General features: G+C 37.2%; 1 protein-coding gene across 1 annotated transcript; it reads right to left on the reverse strand.

The window, feature by feature from the left end:
- Window positions 1-3,981: 3,981 nt before the first annotated feature.
- LOC149189638 (putative fucosyltransferase 10) lies at window positions 3,982-26,700 on the reverse strand. Its single transcript, XM_089410292.1, has 2 exons — window positions 26,633-26,700; window positions 3,982-5,721 (listed from the first exon to the last, which is right to left on the reverse strand). Exons 1-2 carry the CDS (start codon window positions 26,698-26,700, stop codon window positions 4,131-4,133), a joined length of 1,659 nt encoding a protein of 552 aa, XP_089266418.1. The 3' UTR covers window positions 3,982-4,130.
- Window positions 26,701-27,476: the final 776 nt, after the last annotated feature.

Below are 27,476 nucleotides of genomic sequence, written 5' to 3' on the forward strand. Positions count from 1 at the left end.
GTGCCTTTACCAATCGCAACTCGTCCCTCCTTCGTTCAGCTCGCCCGACAGGTCACCCATGCCGATTGTTCGTCGTGACAACCGCAGAGCATTACAAGTGTGATTAGCCTGTCGTCAAAGTTCCTCCACACAGTCGCTTCCACAGAGAGTTGAACCGAGATCCCACACAATGCATCCAACAGTCACAAGTATTAACCTATGGGAAAACCCACTCTTTACTAAAGAATAAATCAGAGAACCAAAATACCCATACACATAGGAGGAGTAAATCCCTTGCAATATCACTCTGATTCATTTCACTACCAAAACCACAGTCCTTGTCAAACCTACGCCAACCAAAATATACCCTATGCTCTCTCAAAAATGTTCTCTAGCCGATTCCTAACGCCATATCGCTACCACATATCGTAATTACCATCACCACATAGAGGGTTAATGAGCTGAATTGTTCCTATACTCTCCTCGGTTCGCAACCCATCCGGGAATGTGGCTTCTTCGGTATTATATATTCACTATCTTCGAATTAACTAATACAATTATTTATAAATCAAATATATGTTTTACTTTTGAATTATTTCATATATTATGTAACGAGATTCAACGGTAAAAAATCTTTATAAACGTGATAATAAAATAAATGGATGTTTTACTTTTATTATGACGTTATATGATAATAAATGATTGGCTAATACATCTTTCTTATTTATAAAAAATATAAATTTAAAAATAAATTATATATGTAATATTTTAATTTTAATTTATTTATTTTTACACCAAGACATAAACACATATAATTAAGAAATTTATGATAATTTTGAAATTTTCGTATAATTATAAATATAAAATTAATATAGAGAAATAATTATATCTATATTGTAATTATTGAGTACTATATTGATAAGAGTTATTATTTTTTTTTGGCTTAGTCTAATTTAAAGACAAAATGATTTTTTTTCATGATTTTTTTGGTTAATTTTAATCAAAATACGATAAAGATTTTTGAAAATTTAAATTTAAATTGTTTAATTTATAAAATTCTCTTGATTTTTCAAGCCGTTAAATTTATTTATACATTCAAAAATGTATTTTAAGCAACAAAAAAAGTATTTTCTTACTTGAAATTATATAACTAGATTCTAATTAAAAAACTATTTCTTTTTACTATATATTTTTGTTCATAGATATTGATATTAATTATATCTTCTAACTTAAAATTAATTTTTGCATAAAAAATATTGTCTTATAAAATAATTGATATTATATTATTTATATTATAAAATAATTTAACAACACTTTAGTATATTAAAATTAATAATAAATGTTTGTTTTTTTTTAATTTATAAATTATATAAAAAATATTTTAATTTGAAGCCACTAACGTTACGGAGGGCAGACCAGCCTTGTCATTCACTTATACCAATCTCTCTTATCTTAGGCTAGCAATCGGCCATTTCGGTCGAGTTTCTGTGGGTCATCTAGCTTGACTTTAATATGTATGTCCAGTTTATTCTACTTAGCAAGTAATTATCCCATAAGTGAAGATTCTCCCTTCTTTAGTGACTCGATAGGCACACCAAGTGCAATACCTGAAGCATCGACATTTATTAAATCCAATCAGTGCACTTATAGGGGTACTTTGAAATAGGTGTTTGAATGTATATTTAGATATATTATATTAAAAAAATGACTCTTCTTTTAAAAAAAACATTGTATATAGGTATTTAGAGTCAGAGTTATAGTAGTATTATAAGGGTATTTTGACATAATTGTTGAGTGTATATTTAGATATACAATATTAAAATGGTTGGTCATTATAGGTATTTAGGAGTTGAAGTCATAGTAGTATTATAAGGGTATTTTGACATAGTTGTTGAATGCATATTTAGATATATTATATTAAAAATGGTTGGTCATTTATGTAAAAAAAAAATTGTAAATAGGAATTTAGGAGTTAGAATCATAGTAGTATTGAAATAGTAGTTGTCGATTCTTTTAATTATAAAGAAAATAATGCTTCAGCATAATCACAAATAAAAATAAAAATTAGGAATTAGAGTGATAGTAGTATTGAAATAACCTAGTTGTTGATTCCATTAATAAGCTTCTGCATAATCACAAATAATAAAAACAATTAAAAGTAATAAAGATAAAAATCAAACCATGTTTATATAATCACAAAGAATGAAAATGAGGTTTCAAAATTGAAACTCTGAATGTGAAATTTTTGTTGAGAGAAGCCTCTCCAATCCAATATGGAGAGATGTAATAAAATAAAAATAAAAATAAAATAAAGCAAAATAGTATAAATTCTTCGATCTATGTTTTTCTTATGGTATTTTTAACCCATGATATTTCTCTACTCATAACTTTTTCCATAATATTCTTCTCTAATATGATCTATTTAAACGCTAATAATTAAACTAGATTATATCTATTAGAATCTACAAAATATCCAAAAAAATAAATCTCTTTTAACTCTAAATATTTTTTTTAAATTATTCCAAATCAAAATATATCTAAATTGGTTACTATAATTAGTCATTAACATTAATTTAATTTAAAAACAACCTCAAAGTTAATAGGTTCACAGTAATGCAGAATGATGAAGAAATTTATGATTGAGAGGAGAGGAACTTTAGTTGCTCGACCACCGGGAGAGGACCCGACAGGGGGCTCGACTGATAAGGAGAGGAAAAGCGTAGGGTCTTGCGCTTCCTAGTGCAAGGACCCGACAGGGGGCTCGACTGATAAGGAGAGGAAAAGCGTAATGACGGCAGAAATGCATAATGACATATGCCCATAGCCACATCTGCTATCCACACCATTTAGGTCACGTAACTAGAGAGATTTCAAGGTCCGGAGGGTCTTGCGCTTCCTAGTGCAAGGACCCGACAGGGGGCTCGACTGATAAGGATGCGTAAGCAGGCTCGACTGTTAAGGAGAGGACCCTTTAGGGGGCTCGACTGATAAGGATGCGTAAGCAGGCTCGACTGTTAAGGACCTTTAGGTACTCGACCATAAGGACCTTTAGGTGCTCGACCATGAGGGAGAGGATGCGTAAGCAGGCTCGACTGTTAAGGACCCTTTAGGGGGCTCGACTGATAAGGATGCGTAAGCAGGCTCGACTGTTAAGGAGAGGACCCTTTAGGGTGCTCGACCATAAGGGAGAAGCAGGCATATGCCAAACGTGAATACCTCCTGAAGCTACGGGCATAACACCTGGCATAGATACCCAATCTTGAGTGAAGTAAATACCACGACTTCGATCTTTTTCAATAAAATCATCATGCAGTAGATCAACAAACCCTAAAGTTACGTATAACTATAGATCGTAGTTGCCTAACAAATTCTGAACACGAATTATGTTCGAACCTTTCTGTGTAAAGGCCCCTCACTAAATAAGTAACTTTAGGATAACCTTACTTATTTGGGTGTCTCAGTTAGTGCCGCCCAAAAGACTTCGTAGAGGTAGGTCACCCTGTCGAGGTGAAAAAATTAGCCTGGCTTTCCTCTCCTTATCAGTCGAGCAATTTCATTCCTGGCGCTAGGCCGAACTTCAGAGGCGCTAGGCCGAACTTCCTAATTTTATTGTTATTATTGATTTATAAATATAATAATTTATTATCATTATTGGTTTTTTAAATACAATAATTTTTGCTAGAAAGCTTGGCAGAAGTTAGTTAAAAGCTTTTGGAGAAATTTACTGTGGTATGCCCTATCAAATTGTTATGTGAGGGATCGAGCAGTGAGTGAGCTAGTGATTTGAACTTGTAGCAGGCAGCTCAATTCCCTGCTTTGAGTTATTTTGTTTTTACACAAATTTCTTGTCAAATCTCAGCCAGGCGTTCTAATTTAACATCAGGAAGGGAACAGGCAAATTACGGTGAATATAATGTAATAAGTTGCATAACGCTGCATCCAGATTAAACATATGAAACAGTACATAATTTATAAGGACGTAGCACTCAGAACATGTGCGTTTGCGATCTCGTCCAAGTCGCAAAAATCTCTGTACTTGAAAATAAATAGTATCAGTACTGCGGGAATTTTTTTTCGCTATTCGTTCCATGATACATAAACGAAACTATGGTTCTGAGCGAAAACACAGAAAGACAACTAACAAACTACAACTAAAATGGCAGAGCAAGTTGCCAACCGCCTTTAAAGTCGGGGCAGTGTTTCACTGACTGGGACTGATTCAACAGTTCCCGTGCCGACACTTTTTCCACATCGCACACCACTTCGTTTGGCCCGTAGTGATAGCAGGGATCGGTGCCCATACCTGTCTGGCACATCTGGTCCTCAAAATATTGTATGAAATAAGGAACCAAACCGCCCAATCCTTGAGCCACATAACCAAATGTCGACATTTTACTGGTGAGCAGAACGTCGCTGAGGCTGAGAACCCACATGTCTACCAGAGCTTCCTGCTGATGCGAAGCATCGTGATTCTCTTCTTGAGTCACCTGCTGCGATGCAACCTTGAAGATTTTCCCCGTTTGGTTTCCAAGGAGGGCAAGTGTCTGGTTCAGCTTTGCTATGTGACCCTGTGCGAGAGTCGCCACATACACCGACAAATAATCGTCGGTATGCATTTTCTTGGTTTTCCGAAGCCCGGCAGGAACGAAACCGGCCTTTCTTCCAATGCACAAAGGAATGTTCGAATCGAAAGCTTCAGTGTAGCCGTGCGTCGAGAACTCTCTTAACTGAACGCCGATCCTTCTGTTAGCCGGGGAAAGCGTGCTGCCCAGATAATGGCGGACACGATCCCAGACTTGGTCGCTGGGAGAAAAGAGATACTTGGACAGAACGTGGAACGGGTTTCTTTCCGGGAACAGGACGTCCAGAACCGGAGCGAGAGCCGGGTTGAGAAAGAAACCCACCGCAAAGTACTGATTAGCCTCCGTAATACTGATGAACGGCACGTTCCGTGCTCGTGAAACACCCGACGGGCAGACGTTGAACTCGTTTTCGTTGATGGGGCTCGACTGGCTCATCTTCAGATTCAGTATTGTCGTGTCACAATACTTGGGCTCCTTATTTCTCTTCTGGAAGCCGCACCCGGCGTCCCTGAAACGAACATAAGGGACTCCTAGGTTGCGTTTCAAGGGGCGTTTAGGGGATATTAGCGTGGGGGAGTGCCCTTGCAAAGTGTCGCAGAAGAGAGAACTCCACTCAGGGTAATCGATCAATAACACTCTCTGTGAGAGAATTGCGTATATGAAGGCCGATGTGAGGGATATGAGGCGATTCCCCAAACCGTACCATTCGACGCCCCATATCATATATCTACATCGCGGAACTGCGCCGCTGTTAAATATGTTGGTGATGTTATCGAATTCCAGAGCGGTGCAACGGCTGTGCATGGCCATGTACCTGTCCATAACAGTCTGAAGTTGCGGGGATGCTGGGGATGCGTAACGGTGGAACCGGTGGCCTCCTTCGGATTCGAACCTGCACTTTCTCTGCGGCGGAGGAACATTCGATTTCGAAATGGAAGCCTCATCCCGATCATCATTCGCTTGTGCATCCAGAGCTCCGAGAAGCTCGCATAACAGTTTTCGAGGACCTTTCTGAAACGAATTGCAATGCGAGAGCTTCTCCTGCACATCGTCTGAAAGTGTGCGTCGGAATGCAGTAGAATTGGAATCCGAACCCGACCGTGCATGAAGAGACAATGAGACGAATAGCAGGAGGAAGAGTATTAGTGGGAGAGACATCCTAAACAAGTAATAATAACATTAAAGGTATAGTAATTGTTATAACATATAACAGAGTGGATGAACCAGCCTAAGGTTAGGTTAGTTGCTTTCGTGAAGTACCTCTCTTGATAGGAGGCTATGGGTCACTTAATCTCGCTTGTTAGGAGGTTATGGGTCAAATTTCCTGCACTTTTTTGAAATTAGATCTTGCTGGTTTGACCCGGAGTAGATTTTTAAATTTTCCTGACGCCCTTGAGATTAGTCTGGCTTGTTTGAACCTGTGGGCACTTGGGATTAGGCCCTGTTTGTTTGAGCCTATAGATTTTTGTTTGTTTGAGCCTATAGATTTTTTATTAGCACTGCTTGTTTGGCCCCTTGGGCGCTTGGGATTAAGCCCTCCTTGTTTGAGCCCTGTAGATCTTTAGGCCTGCTTGTTTGACCCCATGGACACTTGAGATTAGCCTTGCTTGTTTGAACCTGGTAAATCCTTGACGTTGAGATTAACCCTGCTTATTTAAACCATGTAAATCTTTAAATATTTTTGTAAATATACTTAAAAAACAAAATCAACCCTTAATATTAAGCCCGGCTTGTTTGACCCAGTGGATCCTTAGATTTTTCCTGTAAATGTAGCTGACACCGCGTGTCCGTGAACCACTCTAAAAACAAAAACAGAGTGGGCGAACCTTCATGTGAAATCCCTAGAAGCAGTCGTCAAGGACATTTACACCGCGTGTCCGTGAACCACTCTAAAAACAAAAACTGAGTGGGGAACCTTCATAGGAAATCCCTCGAAGCAGTCGTCAAGGAATGACGAAATTATGTGTAACCCATTGACTAACCAACCAGCATCTAAAAGCTATCTTTATCCCATAATTGACTTCTAATACCTAATGTCCACATTTTCCGATTACCTATGCATAACCAGTGGCGAAAGTAACTGGAAACCATTGACGAACCAGGATATCAATGGTTTCTTTATACAACAGACTTGACAGACACGTTATCCGATTCTCCATGCAGAATCTCTTTTACCATATTCAAAATTCCATGACCTTGGCTACGAAGCATGCTTAGCTTTTTATCTTATATATTAACCATAAATATGTTTCTTTTCATAAGCAAAATAAAATCTTTATGATAGGTTCATACATTTTCATGAATATGTTTCTTTGCTTTAGCTTGCAATGGTAGAGTCATATTTTCTTATTGAAGTAGTTGAAGCGTGGAGGTGGTTGACTTTTGGATTCCCATGAGAGATATTAACTACAAGTAGTTGGTAAGTGGAGGTGGATGGTCCTCTGAAGTCCCTGTTTCAGCTAGTGAAATTGGTTTAATCACTTAAGCAATCATTCTCAAGCTTTGGAATCTATCTCAGGGGTGACTACTACAAGAAAGGTCTGGTTACAGTGTGTCTAAGGTTGGGTGGAGATTCGAAGTCCTAATCTCAGTTTCCTATTTCAATCTATCAAAGATAAGTGTCTACTTATGACTCTTGTATTCTAAATGTTTTATGCTTTTTAAATGTATTAATTTATCATGGCTTGAAATGTTGAGGAATGAGGTATTCGTGAGGTTGACTGAACATTGTTGTTTTAAAGGCATGGATATGGAATTGTTTAAGTCTCTTTGTTGACCTAAGGCTTGTATTGGTATGGTTTCAAGGTGTTGGTTGAATGCATGTCATACGTTATGAAGTGTGATGTTTTTTTTGCTCAAGGGAGGTTGATTCCCTGTATATTTCTTGAGTAAACGAAAGGGAATTATTGCATGTATCCCTAGGTTGTTTTCTACTTTTTGTTGGCTTGATAGGCTTGTAGCTTTCTGGACTATTATGAGCTTCAAATTTGTCTAATGGGCCACAATGAAAATGAATGAGTATATCTATGTGTATGAGTTATGAAATTGGAAATAATTGGTTATTGCGCTCTGTTTTAAATATTTCTAAGCTTAGGAGGAACAAATTGAGATATATATTTCTCTCTCTCTCTCTTTATATATATATATGTATATATATATATATATATATATATTTTTTTTCATGGGATGGACCGAGCGCTATTGAAATCTCATAAGGGATAATGTCTAGCTATGTGTGTGTGTGTGTCTAACTAACTACGTATTCACAGGTCGGGCTGAGTTCCTAGTGAGCGCAGGAGAAATAGCTGGAGGGGCTTGCATATACCTTTATATGTATTTACAAACCATGCATTGAAGGCCGAGGAAAAGGCTCTTTAGAAATGTATTAGCAGGTAAGCATCGAGACGATAATTGTTTACACTAGCTTTTATGCTACAAGGTCAAGAGTTAGAACCGTAAGATCTATGAAGGCACTCATGTATAAGCACCATATGGATAGGGGCCATGCCCACGCACAAAGACAGAGAGATCCTTAGAGAAATTTTGAGGTCTAAAATGGGTTTGCTAAGGAATATTATAAAATAATATTGGAAATAATAAAATAAGGAGGGAGTAAAGAAAAAACTACTTTCTCAACTTATCTCCCTACAACTTTACACAAATTTCGAGTGGGGGCACTCGTTGAATGTGGAATTTAATTTCTCATCCAAGGAGTATGCATGTCATATACTTTTTATGGACTTTGGTACATGAAAAATGAGAAATGCATGAAAATACATGAAAATACATGATTGCAATAACGTTTTTTCATGTATTTCTCTTCTTTTTTTTTGCGTAGCAGGATCTATCGAAAGTATGTAACATAGGTACTCCTTAGGTGAGGAATTAAATTTCGCAACCAATGAGGTCTCCCACTTAAAATTTGAGTAAAACAGTAGGGAGATAAGTTAAAAATACGAATTGAAAAAAGTAGTTTTTTTTTTTACTCCAAAAATGGTGAATCATCCCCCATGGTTGACATCATCATCTTGAATCCTATTGGTTTTTATAAAGTTCATTTTGGTTTTACATTATTTTTTAGAACCATTTATACCTCAAAATTTCTCTAATGTTAGTCATCGAATGATGCAAACATCAACATTGTCCATGTATCCTGGAACTTTGTCCCTAGCAATTTCCAGTGGAACGCAAGGGCGGAACTATTGAGGTCAAGTTCCTAGGATGATGTGGCATGGTGGGCATTTGGGTGGGCACATAAAGTTGGGAAAACTATCCAACCACACATAATGTGGGAATCCATGAATAGCTAGGGGATTCGAATGGTATGTGGGACCTCATCCACAAGGGTGGAGTGACGAAGGATGACGACATCCCAGACCCTAGACCTTGGAGGTTCTAAATGGAGTAGGGTAGAAAATTACCTGGGTATTATCCCTAGGTTGATGTGGCATGGCAGAGCCCATCGATATAGGAGGAAAATAACAACATTGTGCAGTTGAATGAGCCATGTTGAGGCATAGGTCGATGTTGCAAGCTCCATGTACTTGCAAAAGAATTGTCATGTCACCAATTTTGTACATGCTAAAATCACTAAGGAGTTTTACTAATTTTTTATAAATTAAAAAGGGGGAAATTATTTTGTGAGAAAAGGAAAAAAATATTATTTTAATGGAATGGTTGAAAAATAATATTTTATTGAAGGAAGGGAGGCAAAATATTATTTTAATAGAGATTGGTGGTAAACTATTATTTTATTAAAATGGAGGAAAAAGTCATTTAGTGGAAAATGACCCACCAATAAAATAATAATAAAAATGGAGTCTAGATACATGGGGAGAAATTATAAAAGGAGGATGGAATCATTTGTTGATTATATTTTTTCTATTACATTTCACCTTTCATCTTTTCTTGGGGTTGTTTATCACAAGAAGAAAAGTGTTGTTTAGCAAAGGAATTGCAAGCAGAAGTTTCACCCTCATTTTAGAGAACTTTGAGTGTCTCCTTAGTGAGGAAGTTGGGATTCTAATTCAGGGCTTCCCTTGAGCTTATTGCAAGAGATTTGATTACCTTTGCGAATTTCCTGGGTGTACAAAGAGTTTGTGGTACATCTTATGTAGTGGTAATTGTAGGTTAGATATTTTGGGCTTTTGAAGAGAATTTCCATTTTGCCATAGTAGGAGTTTATTGGCATTTTGCAAGACAGAGATTGAGGGGAATATCTGAGCCAAATTTATTTATTTATGGTGGTGCACAGAGGTTATTAGGCAAAATCTGCGTAGAGGTTCGAGGCTGGAAATTTAGCTGGGAATTAGATTTATTTATGGAGGGGATTTTTGCAGGAGACTTCCAGCTATTTTCGAAGGTGGATTTGGATAATTTGCTAAGGTGATTTCTTGTTGGATGCAGAGTTGGGTAGTCTGAGATCTTCACACTAAATTAGCCCGACTTTCTGGATTAGATGGAATTACCCTGATATTTTTCTGGGGTTTTTTAAAGTTTTGTGAGAGGAGTCTATGGTTAAAATTTCAGAATTTTCTGAATAGTATTTAGGTTGTAAATCAACATTCCCTCAATGGTGTGTTTTATTGGTAAACTGAGTAATTGATACCACTTGGTGGGCTTGATCTTGGCTTGGATTTAAGCCAAACCATTTTTGGGTTTTAATTGGTTTGGTGCGAGGAGATTCAGATTAAATTTTCATAATTTTCAGAGCAGTTTTGAGGGAAAAATTCTAGTTCTTTACCAACAACAGCAGTAGAAAAAATATTTTTTTGGGTAATTCATACCTTTTGAGGGCTTTCCAGATCAACTGGAATTAACCCAATATTTTTTTTTGTGTTTGGTATATTTGGGTGAGAAAAGCCTCTAGTTACTTTTGTAGATTTTTTTGAGAAGATTTGAGAGCATAAATCATAGTTCACCTCCAGTAGCAACAACATAATTTCCTTAGCGTTCTTCAAACAAAAAGGGAGTTTATGATAGGCAAAAATTCCCCATATAAAAATAAATGTAGTCTTATGTTCGTCCGATGGGAGTATATTGATTTGATTGTAACTGGAAAAACCATCCATAAAAGAAAAAATTTCACTTCTGGCACAGTGATCAACAATTTGGTTGATGAACGGGGTTGGGTAATTGTCTTTAAGAGTAAGAACAAGCACGATTAATATCTCGATAGTCGATGCATACTCGAATCATTCCGTATTTCTTCATCAAAGGGACTATGTTTGAAACCCAATAAACGAGATGAACGAGGTAAATAAAACCAACAAGCAAAATTTTTTCAACTTCTTCCTTGATTGCAACAACTTTCTTAGGGTGAACCATACATAAGCATTGTCGAACTGGATTAGTATCTGAATAAGTTTTAATATCATGTACCATGATATTTAGATCAATACCTAGCATCTCTTCGTATGTCCAAGTGAAAAAGTCACAAAATTCTTGAAAAAGGGCTTTATAAATCTTGATCTCATCAGGAGAACAAGATGTGCCAATATGGACATTTTCAATAACTCCAGGGTTAATTGACATATCAAGAGATATGGTCTCTTCAATATTTGCTAGGTTTTTCTTAGAATTTACGTCATGAATGGATATGGAATCCTTAAATTTCACAGTAATATTTGGTGAATAAACATCTTCAAGATTATTCTCAAGAGTTCCAGGGAGTAAGGAGAGATGATGATTATCATCTCGTGGTGCTTCATTTTACATCATGATTTCCATGATTATTTTGTTTAGTGGGGAATGTGTCATTGAAAGGATTAGAAGATAAATCAAAATCTTGTGAATGATCAACCCAATTTATTAAGGAAATGATATCAGAATTTGTTGAACAAGCCAAATAAATCACTTCATATTCAAGCTAAACAAGATTCAGCGAGATATGGTCACCAAATATATCAACATTAGAAATGTCGAGTACTATCGAGGGATCAGATGGAATAGTACAAGAGGAAATCATTTTAACAAAGACAACCAAATTTGGAATGTCAGGAGAAGGGAGCAAAAAAATCCCCATTAAGGAGGAATATTTAAGTAATCCTACCCCAACATGTTGATAAAGTCATAGGGATTCACCCACAAGTGAAATGCTTCCAATAGTTTGAGAATCAATAACAAAAAAGGAAAGTTGATTGATGGCCACGATTCCCCCTTAGTAAGGGAAAGAAATCTTCCTAAAAGAAGTCAAGATCACAGCTGGCATGGCATAAATCCATGTCCGGCCCAGTAAGAGGTTATAATGCAAAGGTCCATCTATAACTTCAACTTCCAGTGAGACCATTTTTCTAGCTAATTCTACTTGCAATGAATTCAAAATCCCATAAGGTTTGAAGCCTCTTCCATCAAAAGACTTAAGAGTGGTGGGTGATTAATTAAGCTGTGGAGAACCAATAGCTTTCCAACATGAAAGTGACATGATACAAGTTGAAGCACCTTCATATACAATGGTTCGGTGAATAGTTTTACTCCTAACAACAACATGGATCATGAATGCCAGTTGGGGTGGAATTTTAGGAGTATGGTTCTCGTGATTAAAGACGACAATATTCAAATCCAAAGGATCTATCCCTCTAATAACTATAAGCAAAGACCTCCTTTCGGAAGGAATTCTCTACAATAACTCGAGGGTTAACATAGCAGAAGGAGCTTGAGCTAAGTCCTCAACTACGTTGTAATGTTATGCAGCTCTTTCACGAGGATTAAATGTTGATTTGTGAATGACACTTTTAGGAGGTTTTATGGTTAATTCCATTATTATTACACTTGGAGAAGAGTCTGATTGAGTGGAGATAGAAGGTTGATCATTAGCCTTACCTGTGGAAGGATTCAAGTTACCACTATGACATCATCTTTATGTTTGGTGGAAGATAAGATCATTACTTGGGAAGGGGAAGCTTGATCTCGTGCAACCATATTCGTATCCTAGTTTAGAAAGGGATTTGTTAATATGACAAGTGTGTTAAATGTCGACTTTAGGAATTGATTAACTTTCGCCCGATGTGGAAAGTCCCTATTAAAATTTTCCTCATTTCAAATAATGCAAGGATAACGAGGCTTATGTTTGTCATGAAGAGACTGATTATTTTATTTTTCCTACGATGAATTTCATTTCTTCTTTTTTCCTTTACCTTTCTTCTTACTTCCACGTTGCTGAGACTTGCCTTTCATGGATTAAATGACATTAATCGCGAAAGTAATCGCAGGAGTAGTAGAGGATGGGTTTTGAGTAGTCATAACAGGAGATGAATTAGACAGTTTACTCATTGTCTATTGGCTAACAGAACCAATCACACCATCAACCACATGTGATTCTTTAGTGGGAGCAGGTGGAACAATATGCTGAGGTCGTGGAGCATTAGGTATCTTTTCATAGAGTGTGCCAGATTGAGAATATATCAAATCTAAATATTGGGCACGAGCAATGACTTGCTCTTCAGTAACAAATCCACCTTGAACAACATCTTTAGTTATAGACAACAACAAATATTTGATAAATCATTTGGCCAATAATTGATCGAGAATGGAATTTTTGACCAACCAACGTCGACACCTCAACTCATGAATATGATTAGATATATGGGTGGATTCATACTGTTTCAAAGAGGTCAAAAGTTTGGTCCCAGTTTCATAATGGATAGGTAATTGGAAATGGGTCAGAAATGTAGTTGGCAAGGCATTGAAGTTTTTAAATGAAGCTTGTGGCAATTCAACATACCATTTTGTTGCCGTACAACTAAGAGCTCTTTGGAAAAGATGCAAATCGATTGAATCATCATTTAAGGAGTTAGAGGAACACCCTAAATAATATGTCATAACATGAGTGGACGAGTCTTCTCTAGGGTTTCCGTTAAATTTCAAAATGTTACTTAGAAATTTGGTAGGAATGGTCGACCACCAAGGAGGATGAAAAATGTTATCATTCATTAGCCGAGATAAATTTGAAAAATCAAGAGTTGCAACAAATGGAAATTGCCTATTAAAGTCCGCCCTGTGGAGGTTGATCTTGTGGGTAAAGGTTAACCTGGGGTGGAGGATATCCTGGGTATGATGGAATGGGCTGAGAAATTGGTATATGCATTCCAGGATAAGGATGATTTTAATAACCAGGATAAGTGTAACCAGATTGTCTAGTTCCATGAAAACCTTGATAAGGCTGGAATGGTTGTGTTTAAGTCTATTGGTTTTGATAAGGCATTTGATGAATAGTAGCTTGACCAATAAGTATTTCTGGAATACCTTTGAATGGTTTCCCAAAGGGGTTTTGCATCATCCATACATACCTATGTCATGCTATGCATAGGTTGATTGACTTGAATCTAAGGTATAGACTGGCCAAGTGGTGGAGTTTGTAATGCACCTTGAAGAGGCTTGGTAGATGGGATTTGAGAGGTCCCAGATACAGTTGGAATAGGTTGTGTTTGAGATACATCCTGGACAGGTTGACTCACTTGGGCAGGTTGGGGTATATATTGAATAGGTTGGCAAGTAGGAACCTAGGGTGTAGTCGAGACAAGTAGAGAAGTTGGAAGTTGATTTAAACCCAAACCAGGTGAGCAACGTAGGATTTCAAGGATTAGGAACCATTCCTAGAAATAGAGGACCTTTAGGAAGAGGACTTGAATAGGACGGAGCACCAATTTAGGTATTTGATTAAAAGATGGAAATAATCTAGTAATAGGTTCCCCCCCTACTAGGGGATAAGGAGAATATGGACGTAACTTCCCCCCACGAAGAGGGTACCTAGTGTAGGATGGAGCAGGTTGTTGTAGACATCCTAATCCACTAACAAATGAGTCATATTTCTGCTTCAAAGAAGGTTGGGGCACAATAGGTGGAATAGGTTGTGAGGTGCTAATTAAATAGGTACCAAATATCATTCTAGATGAAGATGACAAGGGAGAAGTCCATGGACTAGTCGATGTGCCAAAACAGTTTCCAGAATATCACTAGTGGCCAGGCAGTACTGATGGACCACCATACAAATGGGTTCCTGACGAAGTTACAAACATAGAAGTAGCTTCAACTTCAGTCAAATCACTCATGATGTTAGACACGAGTTGAGAAACTATCATTGACTCAGTCATGGTTAAACTTATTAAAGGAGTTTTCTGAGGGAAATTCAAAGGTGAATTGAAATGAAGATTCCTAGGTGAAAGAGCTTGTGCTTGAGTGTGAGGGGTAAGAAAAGGATGAGATTGATAAAGAGGAGTTCCTCTCAAATGGAAAGGATATGAAGGTCAAGAATCTTCTTTAGTAATTTTCTTAATACTCAAAAGATCAGGTGGAAGTTGTTCTCCATTAGGACCGAAACTTACAAAGTGTGGTTGAGAAAAAGGTAAAGGAAGAGAAGAAGAAGGCCTTGAAATAATTGGTTCAATTAGCTGAGGTGCCTTAGGTTGTATAAAATCAAGTTGTAAAGTATCTGAATCTGGAAATTTAGGTTCAATGACTTCAGGCTGTAATGTTTCAGTGGCTTTATTTTTGTGTGCATTAGACTCACTAGTTGGTAAAGATCTAATTTCAGGTCCAATACTGATAGGAATTGATGATTGTAGTATTTCCTGCAAATTCTCTAGAAATCTCGCTCTGAGTCCTATGTAGAAAATTTGACTATAGATTAACTCGATAATGCAATATAACTAAAGCAAAATACTATAATCTACTTTTACTATCAATTTTATTTGCGGAAGCTTAAAGATCTAGCTTAATCAGAGCTGAACACATATAACCAGAAGAAGAAGAATCAATGCACATGAAACACAGAAAATACTTAGGGGAAAGCCTCAACTAAAAACCTCACTATCTGTATTATCATACAAGGTGGAAATATATCCGAATAATACAAAGCCTTAGCTCTCACAGCTAGCCAGCTCTCAGTGGAATCCTCCTGGATGCTCACAGGCAAACAAGGTTTCTCACAAACCTTCTCCTCTGCCCTCCAGGCCTCCTATTTCCTTGTGCAATTTCCCCTAGGTGATCCTCCTGTTACCAAGTGTAACATTGATCACTCACACTAATCTCACACCCTGTAAAACTACACAATCCTCAAGGAACCTTTCCTTGATTGCATGGATGAGTTTCGTTTATAGGAAAACACATGCAACTGATAGTAACATGTCCTTGACATTTAGTTCAACTGGGTCTTTCTCAGAACATACATGAATGAGTTTTTTATGAGAGAATCTTCAGTTATCTAGAGTACACTTGTTGAGTGCATCATACATCAACTGACTGATAACTCACAATTAGTTCCTCAAACAATTTGGAACTAATTTAACTAGACTTAAATCAGTAAACTGAGCTAACTAATTACAACTCAAATATAACTCAATCTTATCTCCTTAATTAAGGGATATTCTCCTTAATTTAAGAGATAACTATTGCATGACTTCAGAAAGACTTCTAACATGAATTTATCCAACTAATTTATCCATAATGAATTAATTAATTATTTCCAAGCAGCTGGTGAGACTAAATTAGATTTTAATTCACAATTTTAATTCAAGGACAAATTAAAATTGGAATATTCTAGATTCTATTTTTATCATTTCTTGTTGCTATTTTCAACACTCCGTCTCAACAAGAAAGGAATTCAAATCGATCCCAATCTTGAACCTTTGGAATGTTCTACATGCAACACTTCTCTCTATTGTTGTTGCTCTAGCAACTCCAGAAACAAAAAAACATCCAACCTGAATCAATATGATGCATCTGTCATCAAAGTCTCTGACTGCTATTGCCTTTGTCAACTAAAAACTTTGCGCTTCTGTTGACTCAGCCTTTCTACACTGTTCTTAATCCTGCTCTGCACTCTTCAGTATTTGACTGCTCTAGCCTCTATCACTTTGATCTCTGACTGCATCAATACCATTGATTCCTTCCGCTACTATGTACTTTGGGCTTCCGTAGTAAGGTATGATCCATGAGATAAAACCTCTCAATGGACCCTGCCCAATTTCATCCTTCATGGGACTGTCACTTCACATCACCCCACCTCACACTTGGAGGTATGGCTGCATGTGCTCCCTCTGCCCACTTGGCTTGAAATTTCCCCCCTACTGGAGGTCTTCGCATGAGTGGATGCCTCCACTTGGTCTCCTCTCAGCATCTCCAATTGTGGCTCCTCCGCAATTGTCTATGACTTCTTCTGGGACTGCAGTTTGAGAGGTAATTTACTCTCCCTCTCAACCACCAAGTATCTAACATTTTCCTTGCTCCTCAAGGCTTTGCATGCATCTTGAACCTCAAGAGCATACACGTTCTTAACTCGTGAACCGATCTGTTTCACTTGTCCCGTGGTGATGTGTCTAAGGAAAACCTTTCCCTTACTAAAAACAACATCATAGCCTTTGTCCTCCAACATCGCGATCGATACCAAATTCTTCTTCACTCCAGGCACATACTTCACATCTGTCAAGGTGATAAGAGCTCCATTCTCCCTCTAAAAAGCAACCGTGCCCACTCCTGAAACACTATACCTTTCATCGTCACCCATCTCTATGCACATCTTGAGGTCTTTCTCCTCCAAGGTACTGAACAAACTTTTATCGCCAGTCATGTGGAATGAGGCTCCACTGTCAAGATACCAACCGCAACCCATCATTGATGACACCATGCATGTGATGAGGGTAAATTCTATCTCTAACTGAGAGGCTAATGCCTCATGTTCAGATCCTTCCAAGGATCCCTTCTTGGACTTCTTCGATCGGCAATTAGTCACATAATGACCCATCTCGTGGAAATTAAAGCATCTCACTTTAGACTTGTCACCCTTCTTCCCTCCATAAGAAGAATTCGATTCGGAATGGGATGCCTTCCCCTTCCCTTTCCTTGCCTTACTTGCTAAAGCCAGATTTTCTTCGTCGTCATCCTTGGATGAGAACATCTCGTGTGCTCCTCTCGATCTCATCCTACATGAGATCTGACCACAGTCTTTCCCAATCTAACAGTTTCTCCCTTCCATTCACAAAGTCCTGGTAGCTATTCCAGCTCTTTGGAAGGCCAAGGAGAGTGAGGATCACCATATCATCATCAACAATAGTTATTCCCACACTACCAAAGCTTATCTTTGCAAGTGGTGAGCTTGTTCAGATATGTGGAAATAGTATTGCCATTCTCCATCTTGATTCTTCGAAGCTTATCATTGAGCGCCAATTTCCTCCGGTTGCCACTGTTCTGGTAGAGGTCCTTCAATGTCTTCCACATTGAATATGGAGTATCCTTTCCATGGAGACTCAAGACAATATGGTCTCGATCTCCCTCAAGGATGATTTGTCTTGCCCTAGCCACACACTTCTTCCACTCAGCCATCTCTTATGCATTAGTTGAACCTAGCTTTAGGATTTCTTAATCAATGAAATCATTCAAGTCGTTTTCTTCTAATACAGCCTCCATGTGATCTTTCCATGCTATGTAATTCGAGATGTTTTCCAAGGCATACTCAAATCTCAAGCCATAGAACGCCATTGACCATCCTTGAAGTATGAAATGAATTCGATTTGCACCTGCAGCCCTGAACTTCAAACTTCAAATTCTCTTCTCCCTATACTGTTCACTACTATGATAAACTCAGCTCTGATACCATGTAGAATTTCCTGCAAATTATCTACAAATCTCGCTGTGAGTCCTATGTAGAAAATATGATTGTAGATTAACTCGATAATGCAATATAACTAAAGCAAAATACTATAATCTACTTCTACTATCAATTTGCTTTGCGGAAGCTTAAAGATCTAGCTGAATCAGAGTTGAACACATATAACCAGAAGAAGAAGAATCAATGCACATGAAACACAAAAAATGCCCAGAGGAAAGCCTCAGCTAAAAATCCCACTATCTATATTATCATACAAGGTGGAAATATATCAGAATAATACAAAGCCTTAGCTGTCACAGCTAGCCAGCTCTCAGTACAATCCTCCTGGATGCTCATAGGCAAACAAGGATTCTCACAAACCTTCTCCTTTGCACTCCAAGCCTCCTATTTCCTTGCGCAGTTTCTCCTGGGTGATCCTCCTATTACCAAGTGTAACACTGATCTCACACCCTGTAAAACTACGCAATCCTCAAGGAACCTTTCCTTGACTACATGGATGAGTTTCCTTTATAGGAAAACACATGCAACTGATAGTAACTTGTCCTTGACATTTAGCTCAATTGGGTCTTTCTCAGAACAGACATGCATGAGTTTCTGATGAGATAATCTTCAGTTATCTGGAGTACACTTATTGAGTGCATGCGTGCATCAACTGACTGATAGCTCACAATTAGTTCCTCAAATAGTTTGGAACTAATTTAACTGGACTTAACTTAGAAAAATGATCTAACTAATTACAACTCAAATATAACTCAATCTTATCTCCTTAATTAAGGGATAATCTCCTTAATTTAAGGGATAACTGTTGCATGAATTCAGAAAGACTTCTAACTTAAATTTCTCCAACTAATTAATCCATAATGAATTAATTAATTATTTCCAAGCAGCTGGTGAGACTAAATTCGATTTTAATTCAAGGACAAATTAAAATTGGAATATTCTGGATTTTATTTTTATAATTTCTTGTTTCTATTTTCAACAATGATTCTCGTTGATTGATTTTAGATGTAGTTCTAGAAGGGGAAGTTTTTGAAGTACCAGTTTCGGTAGTTTGCGTCTTATTATTCTTACAATGACTATGTGTTTCTTCTGGACGTAAGGAGGAGTTTTTTTCATTCTACACAAATGGCGGGGTTGTTGAAGGTGTTCTTCCACGATGGATTAATCAATTTTAGAAATTAACAACATAAATAAATCAAAATAAGGGTAACTAGGAAAAAAAGTTTACCAAGTAACTATGAAGTGTAATATATTGTAGTACGTGTAGGAAATCTCTTCGATTGTTGTGCTCATTGTGTCATAGTAGACAAGGCAACCAACTCAGTTACCTATGATAGGATATCAACATATAGGGGACTTCCAAAATATAACTAGAGGTATGTGGAAGCACAATCCATGGTAGTGTTGTCTAATGCGTATTGTATGATAGGAGGTATTTTGATATACTTTTCATACGTGGAGCACCATCCCATATACCCAAGGGTAAGTGGAGATTAATTTGATATACTTGCTATGTGGAATACCGACTACCCCCAGAATGTAACACAAACAAGTAATGACAGCTCCTACGTTTAAAGGTGCTGAAACACATCTCTAGCCTAGACCTCTATGTGTTTTGTTAATGTTGCAAATGATCCTGAGATTAATTGAGTAAATTTCAAAGTTGATCTTCAATTATGTTTCAATTTCAAGCCTCACGATGTGAGTTCACTTGAATTCCCTATGATGCAACTAGTATGATAACAAGAACTCTTTCACTTTTTGATGAAGATCTATCTATGAGAAGGAAGAAACAGAAAACAAAAAAAATTCAGCAATCAAATATGAAACAAACAAAAACGTCCTAATCATATCTTTCAATGAATCTACTCCACCTTAATTCAAAACCCTATATGCAATGCAAATAATGAAAAAATTTCTTTTCTTTCATGTTCAAAATTTCAAATGTGATGAAGATAAAATGTAGCTAGATCATTGATGAAAGAATTCACATAGAATGGAATTGTAATATAAAAATCCCTTTATCCAATCAGCAAATAATCCAAATGTTTACAAAAACCTAATTGATAAGAAGAAATAAAAATCAAAGAAATTATCATCAAAGGAAAACAAAATCACATGTAAACACTATGATGGATTTATAGAGACATAGACAAATTCAAAGACTCAAGAAAAAATTCTAGATCAAAATAGAACTGATAGCAAGGTAAAGAAATGATTTTTTTTTGCATTCTACAAGACCATCACATGTGCAAAATGGGCACCAATGCAAACCATTACACTTCTAGAGAGGAGAGATTGTGATGGGTCGCTCTATCTTAGAACAATGAGTGTGTTGGGGTTAATTTTGTGCAAAATACGACACAAAAAACCTACCAAGCTCAAAATTCTATTTTCTTAAGGCTAATTATTTTCTGAATAAGTCAATTCAAGTCACTTTGAAAGGTAAACAATGACTAGGCCAAGGAAACCACTAAGGGAAAACTTGCTCCCCAATATGGTTGCCAAGTTATTGTGTGGACAATTCACTTATGTGGGCAAAAATGAACTCCCTCGATCTAGTGGCATGATCTAGAAACAAAAGTGGAAAAAAAATCTATGTTTTCCTTAGAGAGATTAGAATACATAAAAGAGACCTACCTCATATATTTAGTAAGCCCCTCTATTCTTCTTTCTTGTAAGCTCCAACGCTAGCTCCAAGTGCTATAAATGGAACCTGCAAAATAACTAAAGCAAGTAAGAGAACTACAATATCCACATAGCATAAAATAATATATCTAATTAATGAGTCAAATGGCATTGAAATACATAAGCATCAACATAACACAAGTATAGGAAAATAAAGTGTTTTTTGTATTAGTAAATGAAGGAGAGAGTTACAACCATTTATATATACTTGACTTTGTAGATGTATCCCCAATTTTCTTGTCCTTCCTTGCCACAAGAAAAACTTCAAAATCAACCCTAATGCATGAATGGATGATGATTCCTTAACCTCAAAGTAGTAGCATAAGGGCACTAGTAATCTCCAAAAGCCAACCTAGACTCTATGGGAGTCAATGAAGTTATAGGTTAAAAGTGGTAGTTTAGGATTTACAAATCTAGGCTTGAGATCCACATATGAAAGAGGATAAGCTTCAAGGATAAGAGATAAGACCTCTAGAGTAGGAATTCAATATCTTATCAATGGTAAATGGTTAAAACCGCCTTAGAATCTTCTAGAAGGAGAAGTTTCATAAATATTTTTTACTTTTCATGAAATTATAGAACAATCGCACCTACAAAGTAGAGAAACCTGCATTGATCAGTGCAGGTTCTCAGTTATGAAACTTGTAACCATTTCAGGTGGACTGAAGTGTAGGGTACGATGGCATCAAAAACATAGTTTTTGAGTTGATTGACCCATAAACTCAGACTGTTTGGAGAGGTAATGGTTAGGGCTTTGCAAAGGGATAACGACAAGGTGTCAAGGATGTTGATTGATCAGGTTTTCAGGCCATTTAATTGGATGCAGCAAAATGACATGTAATAATTATTATTAGATAATGAAAAATTTGTAGTTTAATTAATAGATGAAAATATTTTTTATTGATATTAGGCAATACAATTTCTAATGAGATTGTGATTTCTTATTGTTTAAAATTCACTTTTGAATACATATATGGACTCAACATACTGAAAAACCTATAAGGTACTTGAGCTTTATTGATTAAACAACTTAAATTTATGATTATTTTGGAAGAAATTATTAAAAGAAAGTGCTGAGAAAAGGGCCATTTCATCTATTAGTTAGACTATGCAATAAAAATATATATATTTTAATTATTTAAAGATAATTAATTATGAATGTGGTGAATAAGTTAATGAATAAATGTAAATTGTGAAAATGTAGTTTATGTTTGTTAAATTATATATGGGAGAAGTGATTTTGAAATTCAAATTAATTAAATTATTTATTTTAAATATATTTTTATTAATTTTTGTTAATTAAAAAAATTTGATTAAAATATTATAATTTTTAATAAAATTTAAAAGTAGTAAAGTAAAAATATTTTTTCCCTTTGAGTAAGTAAAAGTAAGTTTGGCAATAGTATCTCCAAATGGGGTGCATATGATGCGACAAGGTGGGGGGTGTGTTGCCGCTATCCCACTAGTCCACACGTAAGTGGGACTTGTCAACATGACCCCATAGAGTTTCCCATATGCCATGTATCATGCATGGGATAACACACCAAATCACCACCAACAAATGGGTCCGACATTCATCACAACATTCAGTTGATAGATGGGATGGAAGATAACATAGGTCCTCGATGGAATTTTACAACAGGTTGTACCATTCTTATGGGAAAGTCAACCCTACACTGTCTTTTCACCCATTCAACATTCAATAGGCAACATTCAATGATATTTCGTTCATGGGTATTGGCCTCGGGTAGGACATGCCATCATTACGTTGGGCATACAATTTGGGTCAATTTTAATATGTTGAGCATGTGAAGTTATAGACACTCAAGAATTATGCTTTCCTTATTCTTAGTTATTTTAGACAAGAACTCAACCCTCTCATTTTACGTTGGTTTGATGGAGATTTAACTAGAAAATCTGGAGTGCTTCCCAAGCACATAGGTAGGAAAACTCAGCCCAATCAGATTGTTTACTCCACCCTCAATGTGATTTGTGTTTCTATGCTCTCTTAGTTGCATTCTCCGAGGGAAGTTTTCTTCTCCATTAAATCAACAAAATTATTTGGGCATCCTCATTCTCCCAAGAAATCTGCCTCCATGGATTAGTAGCTCATGTTGGCATAGGTATGCTACAATTTTATTATTTCTAGTAAGGAACTCTAATGCTTCTCTTGTAGCAGCCTCTGCAATCACCACTTTCATAGGAAACCCCGAAGCTCTCTTTTTACTCAGAGTTATTGGAATCCCTAGTTTAATACGAAGCTTCACTTCTGTTCTAGAGCACCCTGCTTGACACTCTTCTTACTTCTCTCATACCATCAGACCTAACACTCTGACATGTTATTGGTTGAAGTGGTCCTTCACCCACCTTAGGGGACCCAACACTTTTTATGGTTTTACACTATGCCATGGTAGAGAACCAGGCTGTGCAGGGGAGCAACTGTAACAACCCGAAATAACAACACATAATTAATTAGATTAATCAAGCGATTTATAACCAACAAGCAATTTATCAACTAGTTAACATTAAATTACAAAAATATGAGTGAAGAGAGACAACTTACCTCTAGTTGAATTCTGCTACCTGCAACAAAGTCTTGGGGACAACTCTCCACTCAACCGTAGGCTCATTTGCACAAAACCTTGCTACAACTGGCCACCCCCGAGCCCTCAATCAACGTACTACTGCCAGGGTATTCTTTGTCTCCTAACACTATTCTCCCAGAGAATGGATGATGGAATGCCTCTCATCTTCCTCCCCATCTATTAAATAGAGCAAACATTAGTAGGGGAACCACATGCGCACACTCCATGTGTCAACATGAAAATTCACTGCTTTCTTGTTTTATTCTTTTGTTTTTATTTTTTGATAGCTTTACTGATTTTTACTGTTTTTCTTGTTTTATTTCTTTTGTTTTTACTTTTTGATAGCTTTACTGATTTTTACTATTTTTCTATTTATTCTTATTTATATTTATTTAGAGCATTTGTTATTTTATTATTATTTATTATTTATTTACTATTACTATTTTTTTTTATTTAATATTATATTATATTATTTATTATTTATTATTAAGGGACATTACAACAATTTATTAGCAAGAAAGAAATAATTATGAGCTTCAATGTGAGTTGAAAGCTCGACCACTAGATTTAGAGACTTACTCCCCAACTGGTTTAGGGGGAAATCACATAGGTGAAAAGGGAATTTGCAAGTGAACAACACACACTCATGGACACAAAGGTAATGGAGGAGGTCGTATATTGGGTTCCAGATGTCGAACATAGTAGAGGTTGTTATAACTAGTATATGTACACCATTGACATTTACTCGCATCTAAAGTTTCTCCTGGGAAGAGAACTTGTGTACATAAATGAAATTAAAAAGGATATTCTTTTGACACTTAATCAAATGCAGAGGCATATGATTGCAATATATTATAGGTTTGAGAGGTTGTAGAAGCACTTGGGCATTCCTCCTTAATCTCAGTTGCTCTTGAGGCAGTACAAAAGATCCTACCCCCGTCGAAGCCACTAATTCAGAAAAATTTGCCTAAATGTCTTGACGTTTCTTTGTATTTATGTCTTTTACGGTTTCACTTTGTAATCTTCTAGTTCAGAATGACCCTAGTGGTCTAGAGTCTGCATTTTGATTTCTATAACTTTGAATATCATTTTATCTTTTGATATTTTGAAGCAATTGAAGTTCTCTATCTGATGTGATTTCTCTAATGGAAAACCTAAACTAACTTCAATGGACATGGATTTAAATCTCTAATTCCAAACAATGAAAGTTTAAGTAAATAACAATTTATCAATCTCAAAATTAACAAATTAATTTATTTGGAGAAAAAAAAATCCCCCTAATTTTTTTATAAATGAATATTTAACTTAGCGAATAATAACAATGCCATCAACATCCTATAGACGAATACTTTATTTAATAGTTTTCTTTTAAAAATTGACATATATTAGTAATACTTATTATTAAATTTAATTAATTTGAAAATTGAATGGACTTCAAAGATAGAGAAAATTAGAATGCCAAAGTTTTAAAATTTTGCTTAAAATTTATTCAATATATATAATTTAGAGAGAAAGTTGGGATAAGAGTAAATAGTTTTCTTAAAAATATTATTTGATGTAGCTTTTTTGTTATTTTTCTTGTAAGTCGACCTTTTCTATTCATAATTCAAAATGATAATACATTGTGAGAAGAGCATTTTCCATGGTTGCATGCTCTCAATTCGACCGGATATTTTGGCCATTAAGTACATACAGAAATAACAGATAATATCTCAACAAAACTAGGGGGTTTCATATCTAGAGCCCAACAAGTGCAAAATTTATCAAAAACCAAAGCATATCCCATTTTTTTCATTACAAATTGTTTTTATTCAGAGTGTGAGTAACATTACTAGCATTCCCATTTTACGTTGGGTGATGAAAGGCCTCATGGATATGAGATTCCATGTGGGCCATCTGCCCTTCAAATCCATCCATCTGGTCATGCAATCATTGTTGGTTGTGACATAGTGAACACTGACGATCCAAGATACAAGCCTGGTTGTGTACGTTGTCAGAGAAGAAGCTAATGGTGTCATTGCAGTCAATTTGCCTGTCTTGAGCGAGCTAGTCCACTAAGGCCTGGACTACTCAAATCTGGGCTTCAATTGAGTCAAACGGGGGATGGCAGATCAACATGGCCTAGTGAACCTCCTTGGGCCAGGTCTATCTTTCCTTCCTCCTCCAGATGCTCCCCCGTGCGTCTCTCTCCCTTACCCCTTTGGCCACCCCCATGGCGAGGACATCCTCGTTGTCTCAACATGATTTTGATGATGCTGATATGGACTCTGCCAAGTGAGAAGGAGCACATTCACTAATTCTTGCGAGAGATAAGCACCCAAGCCTGCCAGACCTTGCCCAATGAATGACCAAAGTACATCTACCTCTGAATTGAAAGTTTTGTGGCCCGAACAATATAGGTGGGGGATACTAACCAGTAGTCCCCTTTGAGAGATAGGGGCCACCTATCTCCACCCTTCCAAATGGGTTTAATGACATTAAAAAACCGTATACTAGCTTTACCCCCAATCGACAAAGCCAGAACAAAAAGAAAACAGACTTCACAAATACCCTTAAACCCCATACACCAAACCCACTTGGCTAACCTATGGGTAAACCCAACTCACACATAGAAGAAATCCCAAAACGGATCACCAGGTTGAGGTGATGTGTGGATAATTCTTGGATGGATAATTAGACTATATAAAACCACCAAATTTGCAGCAAAATAACTTAACACCCTTTTGAATCGAAAGAACTTAACACCCTTCCGAAGCCCATTGGAGTGGTGCTGTCACGCCCCTACATTGGTGGTACTCTTCCAACCGCACTATAGTGAGGTGCGGCACCACTGACCCTTTTCTTTTCACCAATACTCACGGTCATGGACTATGCCTAACATTCATACTTAGTTTATTTATTCATTACCAAGTATTATGTTTTCCTTTATACACAATGAAACCCATAAACATTCACCATAAACAACATTAACATGTATAAATTCACAGCAATATAAAGGGAGGGGCAACTCCCCATTGTGAGTCTGCCTGTATATCAATATATTAAAATCTTCAACTTATAAAGTACAAGTTAAATCTTGGAGGAAACCCCAAATTTACACTTAGCAAAATTTTACATTCATCGGCAAACTCAATTGCCCAGCTCGTCGGCACCTTTGAACGACCGCCGCATGTTCTACCTAACTCTCCGTTTACCTCCGAACGCATTCATTCAGCTCGCCAAATGAATCGTGTCGTTTGCACAACTCAGGCACACTCGCCATGCCTGTGTCGCCCAACTTGGGCACCCTTCGCACGCCTTGTCACACCACCATTCACCACACCCAACACTTTTCCTTTCGGTTCACCCGGCGCACCTAACGAGGGTTGCCTCACCCAGGTTACCAACTCGTCGTTCTGCGGGCACATCTCCATGTCGCCCCGCACAACCCTTCATTCGATTCACCCAGTGCACCCAACCATTGGTCGCCTCACCTGTTCACACCTTCGTTCAAACTGCCCGTCGTTCGGCGGGCGCACCCTCATGTTGCCCCGCACGAACCTTCACCTGGTCACCCTACTCGGTCTGCACGATGCACCACCCACACTTCGGTTAGCTTGCCCGTTCAACCCGGGCTCATACACTTGCCTGTTCCACTGCAGAATTGTGCACAACTCTCACTTCATTGGATGATTATTTTCCAAGTTCGATGCTTGAATCTGCCTTCCACCTCAACTCGCTTCTGCCCATATATAAGCTTGCCTGATCTTTGTATGGTCGTTTGGCAGACCTACCATTCCATCGCACAACTGTCGGCCTATGTGCTTATTAACATTGTCGGCCCACACATTGTAACATGTGGCCACCCCACCAAGACGTCGACTTGTCCACAAGATCACCCAAACGCCATGACTCTTGCCCATTGCTCAAGTCGGCTCGTGGGCCTGAGCGTTTGCTCGCCCACTATAAGTTCGTGACTTTGGCATTCTCCATGCTCGTCCACTCACCCATTTCATCTGCAGCTCGCCCGCTTGTTGTGACTTTACCAACCGTAGCTCG

This window comes from Pinus tabuliformis, chromosome 3_1, assembly GCF_031772625.1.
Source record: "Pinus tabuliformis cultivar Carrire ecotype Pingquan chromosome 3_1, CPIR1, whole genome shotgun sequence".
Taxonomy (NCBI): Eukaryota; Viridiplantae; Streptophyta; class Pinopsida; order Pinales; family Pinaceae; genus Pinus; species Pinus tabuliformis.

What these genes read in the sequence shown, in the direction of transcription:
- LOC149189638 (XM_089410292.1), bottom strand. Translation starts at nt 26,700, where the DNA reads ATGGCGAGTGTGCCTGAGTTGTGCAAACGACACGATTCATTTGGCGAG. An exon ending in CTGAATGAATGCGTTCGGAG is followed by an intron (nt 5,722 to 26,632) that starts GTAAACGGAGAG and finishes TTACTTGTTTAG; the next exon opens with GATGTCTCTCCCACTAATAC.